General features: G+C 36.8%; 2 protein-coding genes across 3 annotated transcripts; both read right to left on the bottom strand.

Annotated features, from left to right (window-relative positions):
• Positions 1-2,032: 2,032 nt before the first annotated feature.
• LOC106300825 (serpin-ZX) lies at positions 2,033-3,835 on the bottom strand. 2 transcript variants are annotated; one of them, XM_013737059.1, is made up of 3 exons: positions 3,769-3,835; positions 3,191-3,617; positions 2,033-2,942 (listed from the first exon to the last, which is right to left on the bottom strand). In XM_013737059.1, exons 1-3 carry the CDS (start codon positions 3,804-3,806, stop codon positions 2,154-2,156), a joined length of 1,254 nt encoding a protein of 417 aa, XP_013592513.1. In that variant the 5' UTR covers positions 3,807-3,835; the 3' UTR covers positions 2,033-2,153. The 2 variants fall into 2 exon arrangements, with proteins under 2 accessions (XP_013592513.1, XP_013592514.1); XM_013737060.1 differs by lacking the exon at positions 3,769-3,835 and having other exon boundaries at positions 3,191-3,683.
• A 992-nt stretch (positions 3,836-4,827) lies between these two features.
• LOC106296484 lies at positions 4,828-6,793 on the bottom strand. The gene is made up of 3 exons (XM_013732620.1): positions 6,502-6,793; positions 6,109-6,429; positions 4,828-5,770 (listed from the first exon to the last, which is right to left on the bottom strand). Exons 1-3 carry the CDS (start codon positions 6,613-6,615, stop codon positions 5,033-5,035), a joined length of 1,173 nt encoding a protein of 390 aa, XP_013588074.1. The 5' UTR covers positions 6,616-6,793; the 3' UTR covers positions 4,828-5,032.
• Positions 6,794-8,397: the final 1,604 nt, after the last annotated feature.

The following is an 8,397-nucleotide window of genomic DNA, read 5'->3' as shown; positions in this document are numbered from 1 at the left end:
CAATATAAGAGTGCGCACTCGTAGAACAGATTGGATTGAATGGAAACGTGGGGTTAAATAGTTTAAGGAAGAAAGATGTATCTGGTCATATGATTAAGACGCCATATGATGTTAAAACCAGTGGATATAAATGGGTCTTGTGAGGAATAGAAATCGTGAGATATAAAGCTGATGTTGCACAAGGATTCTCACAAAGACTAGTAATAGATTATGAGGAGACGTACTCCCATGTGGTGGATGCAACTACTTTTAGATTTCTCATAAGTCTGGCTATATAAGAGAGAAAATTAGACTTGTAGAAAGTTGATGTAGTGACGGCATATTTATATGGTCCACTGGATAATGAAAGTACTAGAGGGTATTGAGCTGAAAGTACAGCAAGTTCTCGAGAACAATATTGATAATCATCAAAGTATATGATCTGAATATCCTAGGAACCTCCGGATACAATTTTCCAAACAGTTGAATATCTCAAGAAAGAGTTTGAGATGAAAGATCTTGGAAAACAAAGTTTGGTTTGGGATTACAACTTGAGTACATTAACAATGAAATCCTTGTGCATCAAATAATATATAGGTACTCAAGAGATTTAATATGGACCAGTCTCACCCATTATCTGGTACATGGGCGTGAGATCATGTTTTAGACACTGATCTGATTGGTCCATAAGAAGGACGATGAAGAAGCCTTTGATTTTGGTTTATTTTATACTAACCAGCCCAAAGAGGGGTTTGGGTTTTCCTGGTAAGGTTTTAATGAGACAACATTAAAGCACATTACAAGCTCTAAATGATTATGGCATCCTAGGGGGAGTGTTATGAACAAGATTGTGGAAGACTCATAATCAAGAGATTATGATTTGTAATCTTTCTATTTATCTATGACGGTGTAATCTCCTATATAAAGAACCTTTATGTTATGAATAAAGATAAACTTTTACATTACTTTTATAACATATCCATTTAGTTGTTCTTTCATATATGTTCCACTGCTATAAATAGTAGAAAGAAATGTAGTTCCCCGTCTTTCTTTAAGGGAGAAGATGTGCATGCTGATGATGAAGATAGTTAAGAGAAAGGCAAATGTTTTTGGAAGATGACTAATCACTAGGCCTAGAACTTTTATCCGAGATCCGGATTCGATCCAATATTCGATCCGGATCCGATCCGAAAATCCGGATATCTGGAGGGGCCGAATCCGGATTTGAATAGTAAAATGTTGGATCCGTCAAAGCCGGATCCGGATCCAGATATTTTAATTTTTAGTCCGGATATCCGGATCCGTAAGCTTTATTAATAGTTATTTCAAACATAGTAATATCTATATATAAAAATTAATTTTATTTAATATATTTTCATTTTTATAAAAGTATATATAAATTTTATGTAAATTTTGTAATATTATACACAGAAATAATTAAAAACATTATATATATTTTTATTTTTAAATTATTGTTAATATTTTATATATATTGATATTATTTTTTATTTATTTTAAGGATCCAAATCCGGATCCGGATATCCGCGGGATATTACAATTTTTAGAAGGATATCCGACACCCGGATATCCGAGAACCCCGGATCCGGATAATGATAGTAAAATTATGGATCCGTCGGATAAGGATCTGGATCCGGATACCTTAAAATTGCCCGAATACCCGATCCGTCCCAGGCCTACTAATCACATTTGTAACACAACTCATTTTATTTGATTACTCAAAAACGCAAGTATTACTAACTTTTTTATAATATAAATTATATAATTCAAGATATATATATACGCGGGAACTTCTGTGGCTGCAGCTATTCGTCCGGTTTGGTGGTGAAATGATTCACGAGCATGTGAATGGCCACCCCGGTTCGAATAGCATGCATCGAACTTGAGACTGATCTATCACATTTATATGTGACATGAATCAAGGTATTCTTAAATACCTTTTATATTTATCTTTTAGCTGTGACCATAAGAAATTGCAAATAGATATTTTTTATTTTTTATTTTTGATTTTACAAAAAGTTGAAATACATAGAAAATATAAAAAAGAAGGGTGTATTATTATTGCACACATCAAAGTTAAACAAAGGATGTAAGCAGGAAAAAAAGTCCTCAAACCACAACTCATTTTATTTGATTACTTTCAAGTAAAAGCCAGGTTAATGCAACGGATCAATGACTTGACCAATAAACAGAATCACTCCTGTTATGTTCTCCATGACCACCAACAGAAACGGATGGTCCGCCACAAAATCTATCATCTCTTCCTCCATAGCCAAACCCCTTAGCTTTATAACTCCAGCTGATGCAGCTGCAGCTTCTGTTCCTTCTTCATTCACCTCAATACACGCTTTATGGAAAATGCTCGACACCTTTAGATTCTTCCCCATCTCTGGAGACTCAACCATCTCAGTGAGTCCATCTTCACCAGAGAACGGTGAAGCCAGTCCCAATCCTTTCAAAACATCCGAAGCTTCGAACCCGAAAGAGAATTTAAACTTGGGAATCTTGAACTCGCCGACCTTAACTTGTCTGCGTGGAATGTGGCTATCCAGGAACCCAGGAGTAGAAACTATCTTATCCAGAAGATCAGACAAACCGTTGTTTGCATCTGGAAGATACAAGTACATTGAGAACTGTCTCTTATCCTCTCCTTGCAAGTAAGGAAGTCCCAACACTTTGAAACCATCGTAAGCACTCACGTACTGTTTCTTCTTGCTGGTCATAAACGGAGCAGTCACTTTGGAACTACCGTCAAGAAGGTGAAAGTCTCCGTCTTCCGTCAGCGATTCGTCGAATTTCTCGTTCCATGTTCCCTTGAAGTACAAAGCATTTGCAAATATCAGTTTGGTCATACTGTCTGCTGATCCTTCCGGTAGAACCTCAGTGATGAGACCATTTGTCTCCTTTTCAGCCCATGAATTCACTTCAGCAATCACTTCCACAGCCTTCAGACAAATTCATCAAACATAAAATCAATCACAAGCAAACCAAAGATGCACAAGACTCCCTCAAGAATCAATGAGCATATACAAATCCTCAGGGTTAAACTAAGAACACAACACATCAAAGGTTTGGTCTTTATATATTTCTTACACCTCACAAGCCTCAACAGTTAGATTAAGCACAAGAATCCCAAGTCAAGAAAGAAAATCTTGATTTTTTTTTCAAGAAACGAGAAAAATAAAAAACACACCTTTGTCTGAAAATCTGCTTGATTAGAAGCAGCTTTGTAAGAACCATCCAAGAGCTGCTTGAAGGAAGGTTTGAAGGACAGAGACTTATCGATCCAGACGCCATTAGCCGCCGAGAGTTTAGGGCCACCGTTAGCGCTGCCGTCGGCGAGGACGGCGGAGACGATATCGGAGGAGAACGTGTTGAGCTGATCAATGGAAGGGAAGTTGAGGAAGGAGAGGATCTGGTCCTTGGTTTCGCCGGTGGATCCAGCGGCGATTATGCCGAGGACGACGTTGATCGATGCCGGGGAGAAGATGACGTTGGAGTTTTTAGAGACGGTGGAGATCACGTTCTTGGCGAGGCTCAGGGAGACATGGTTTTGCAGTGAGATTGATTCTCGCACGTCCATTTTCGCTGGTCGAGGAGGTGACTGGTCGATCAATTTACTAGCAAAGAATTTAGAAGACGACTGAGATATTTATTTTTGATAATTTAACTAGACCATATGTTATAATATTTATATAAAATAAATGTAAGTGTTGGCATGTCGGTACAAGAAAGAAATATTGGATATATGAAAGTATAATTTACACGCACCGCACGCGTCGAAGGGCCAAGCGAAGAAGGTGACACATGGGTAAATAGTTGACAATAGTGTTTTGAATTTGAAATGTATTGTGTATGTGGAGAACAACTATGATTTATATGCAGAAGTTTTATGTGAATCTGTGCGTTGCTTATCGTTGTGTTTACCTCTCGGTTCAAGCAATGATTAAACTATTGTTTTTCCTTTTCGATGAGTTTAATCAGAACTGGCCAAGTCTGTGATTAGATAAAAAGACCCAGCTATAAATATTTCCTAGACTATATCTGCGAACTAATCTTGCCACGTATCTTCTCTACAATCAATTTCACAAAACAAATATGACATGACTAGTGAAATTGATAACATGGTTTCCAGAAAAATATAACATGGATAATTTCATTTAATGTTGATTTATATTTTTGGCAAACTTATTAAAATATGGTAATAATTGATATATATATTACATTTAATATTGATATTTCTTTTTGGTAAACTTTTTTTAAATATGGTAATAACTCATACATCATCTATAAAATAAATATATTTATATATAACATTTTAAATTTTGAAATATTATTATTTTTGTATAATTATACAATTTGTATTACTAAAGCTTTCAAAAAAAATTTCAATTTTTAAAAAATTTAAATATCTAATCGTAAGATCATTAGTTTTTTATATACCTACAAATTTCATAAATATTGTTTAGGCTAAATTTTTGATAATTATACAATGTTATATCATTTTATTAGTTTTATACAAATTGATTTAATATATATCAAATCTATATTAAATATTAGTAAGAAAATAGTAAAATCTATAATATTTAATAAAGTTTATTTTTAAATATAAGTTAGATTTTAAAAAATTTCCTACTTTCACATGGTGCAAGAAAACACCTAGTTAATTTGAAATGGTTTTTTAAAAGTAGAAAATCGATGAACCGGTCGATTCTAAAATAAAAAGTTGGATTTCAGATTTGGGTTTTCAATTAATGCTTCGGATACAACGTTGAGATAGGGAGGAAAAAAAATAGGGACCCAAAAATATATGTAAAACTACACAAGCTGTTACATCTAACAACTCTCCAGTTTACGTGATAAATATTATTTTATAGCTAACAAGAAGTCTATACATACAAGGGACAGTAAATACAGTGCATGAAAAATGATTTTAACTCTTTTTGTTTGGAAGATATCATCAAACAAAGACAAAAACAAAAGTATCGAAGACCTTTGTTTGATATTTTACTTACAAAGTGTTGTTGTGCGCCTACTACCATTTGACGTCGAGTGTTAAAGCTTCTTGAGGACCAAGTATTGATGGGAACTCAGTGAATGACATGTTAGACATCATACTGCTCCATGCCTCTGTATCCACTTCAATGAAGGGCACCACTTTTCTCATCCCCACTGCTTTCAACTTCTCCCCTTCAACTTTCGCCTTTATTTCAAACCAAACACGTTCGATCTTCGGTTTAGTTCTCCACTCTGCTCTTTTACTTGATTCACTCTCGTTGCTCCCAATACTTCTCCCGATCTCTAACTGAAACCGCACCATGCCTGAAGCTTTTAGTTTTGCTGTCACGGAGCTTGCCGTTTGCGCAGTTCCATTGGTCCTTAAAGAGCTCAGAGCTTTTTCCAACTTCTCAATCTTCAGGCCAAGAAGATCAGTTGGGAGATAATGCTGCTTATACGTGTGAGCTTTATCATAACACTTTTCTGGAAGTAACTGAATTGTCTCATCGGATAAGTAAGAAGTCTTGATTTGTGAATCTGCTTCTGGAGTCCTAAAAGCAACCAATGAAGCTGATCCTATTATTTGTATGGGAGGTAATGGCACACACACGGGGCCTAGAGATGACCATGAACAGCCTCCTTCTTTAATATCTACAGTAGCAGCGAATCTTCGACTGGAAGAGTGGAAAAGAGAGACTGCCTGAGCTTCCCGTATCTCTACTGAGATTCCCTCACTGACAAGGACTCGTTTTAAACCAATGTGCGAGATGTTCATCTGCAAACCAAATCATAACCTCCACTCATCAGTTACAATGTTACTGCCACAACTAAAAAAAAAAAAAAAAAAAAATTCAAAACAAAGTAGAAGGTTCTGAGGATTTGTCATATTCAACATGTTGACAAAACTAGTGACACTGGCTTGGTTTCAGGTTTGGAACACACAAAAACATAGTTTTAATGTTAAAAATCCAACAGAACAGGAGCAAATTATCGTAAGAGTGTCAACTGTTCAAGATCAAGAATCAAGAACGTCATAAATTCACTATACAGGGTCCACCCAAGTTTCTAGTTCCTCCGACCAAACCAAGCAATGTGTCGATAGAGAGAGAGTACCGGCAAGGAAAGCGAGAGACGGTGATCGTCGCCGTCAACTCGTAGCTCAAGTGGACCTTTCAACACGATCGGATCAAGAACCTTAGACGAATTAAGTTGCTTGACAATCTCATCCAACTCCACGTTTCTTCCTCGGCCTCCGCTTCTTCTCCAATCGGTTACTTCGTCCGGGAAGATGAAAACGAATCTGCTCTTCCCTAACCGGATCCGGATCTCAAAGCTCCGACCCGTACCTATACGGAGCTTCTTGACTTCCAATTTCGTAAACCTAACTTCCTCCAGATTCCACTTCTGCTTCGTTGATATCTCCTTCAACACATCCTAATCGGGAAGATTCAGATAAGAATATTGGAGGAGATGAAGATTGTTTGATTGATTGAGTTTTGTTTGTACCTGTAGAATTGGCGTTGTGGATTCGTCCGGGTGCGAAGGATCGAGAGCTAAGGATAGAGTAAGGGCTCGGATGAAGAGAGAGAGTAAGACGGAGAAAGGGGCGCGGAGCATCATAACTAGTCCGATCTGTTTTAAGCCGCCGTAACTGCCAGCGTCAACGACCACCGTTTAGGCGAGTGAAGCCCATTGAAGAGTTTTCTGACGAATCAAATTGTTTTATATATATATCGATTATAACAATAAAATCACAAATGGGCTGTTACAAGATATACCAACTCGAAAATCATCTAATTGGAGCCCAGAGTGTTATTATGAATTGATCTAATAAGACACTTTTTCAAGAACCACATCAGGAGACTGCGTCAGTCTATTTCGAGAATAGCTGTCGTAAGAAAATCCGAGTCTCAAGCTTTTGATCATCTCTTCGCCCATGTCTCACTTCATCTTATTTAATGGTTTTCAAACAAGTTCGTCAACTCCTGACTTCTATTCCTTGAATCAGAGATGTTGTTTCAGTTCAACATCTTTCATGACATCTTAGTTGTTCCATCTGTTGCCACATGTGTTGGCCCGTCTCAAACACAAATTGGGCTCCCTGCTACAAAAAGTTTTGAACATGTATGATTTTTAGTATAGAACATGTATGATTTTTCCCCTGTCAAATTCATCACAATCTGTGAATCTTCTAGTGAAACCTTTCATATCTAATATTTACTGGCACGTGTAGACGAGTTAAATGTATTCAGAGTTCTCTTTCTCCCTGTTAGATGCTGAAGCTCTCGACCTTAGTTAGAGATATCAAGAAATCTTAATCCCTGAAAGCGATCGAGTTACTCTGCAGGATCTCTAAACCAAGACTCTTAGTTGCGATAGTCAGTCATATATATGGCATCTATTTCACATTTTTGCCGGTTGCCCTGTCTCAGCAGTTTTTTATCCATTTGTGTTCACAACCTCTTTCTTTATCGCTCAGGTCAGGTCAGTTCTGTTCCAGAAGACTCACGGCAATATGCATAAGAAATTTTAGACAAAATCACGTTGTGTAAAAATTCACATGATCTAACATCTTCTTCTTCTCTAGACTTAGTTTGGCGTTCAAGTAATCCAACATTCCAAGCTTTCTTTGCATTCCTTTCCATTACCTCAGCTGAGTGCGATAGAATTCCATGTTTCATTCATCAACCTTGTCTAGAGCTTGTAGTTTGATTAATCTGCATTTAGACTTCAATCGTTTTCAATGATCTTTTTAGCCAATCTCGAACAAAACCATGATTATATCTGGAACTTTATGGATAATTCAATCCAGAAACCTGCAACTCACACTTTGCTCAGACCTTATCAATATCTTTACGACATTTCTTCCATTTGCCTTGTTTGTTTCTGCTTCAAATGAGTTAAATATTACAGGAATTTTAGTGGCTGGATTCTTTATGTAATCTATCTCGTCAAAACCATGTCCACCATAAAGTCAATCATTACACCTTAAGAGAATAATCTTCACTTCCTGAAGTGACAGACACCTATTGACCATTTTAAAACCTCAGCTCCTAGATCCAGTCTCTGCTGACAGTTGGTACCGGAAGGCATGAGCCGGTGGCTAGGAATGCAGCACTTGCAATCAGATAGATCAAGTTCTTGAATAGATTTTCCCTTGTACTTCTTATTATATTGCTCTGTTTAATCAACACCCTCATGGTCAGACTTATGTTCTCTTAGTGCATCATCTATCGAGATCTCAAATCACCATTACTCAGTAACGCACCCTGTGGCAGAGACCATAACTGAGTCCAAAATTTCATATTATCCAACTTAAGCATAACACAATTCTTCTTTTACAGCACATCTGAAATACTTGTAATTAATCTCTCGAGAATAAGAAATGAAAAATACCATTAC

The sequence above is a fragment of the Brassica oleracea genome, chromosome C6 (assembly GCF_000695525.1).
Source record: "Brassica oleracea var. oleracea cultivar TO1000 chromosome C6, BOL, whole genome shotgun sequence".
Taxonomy (NCBI): Eukaryota; Viridiplantae; Streptophyta; class Magnoliopsida; order Brassicales; family Brassicaceae; genus Brassica; species Brassica oleracea.
This window is presented reverse-complemented; position numbering and strand designations above follow the sequence as displayed.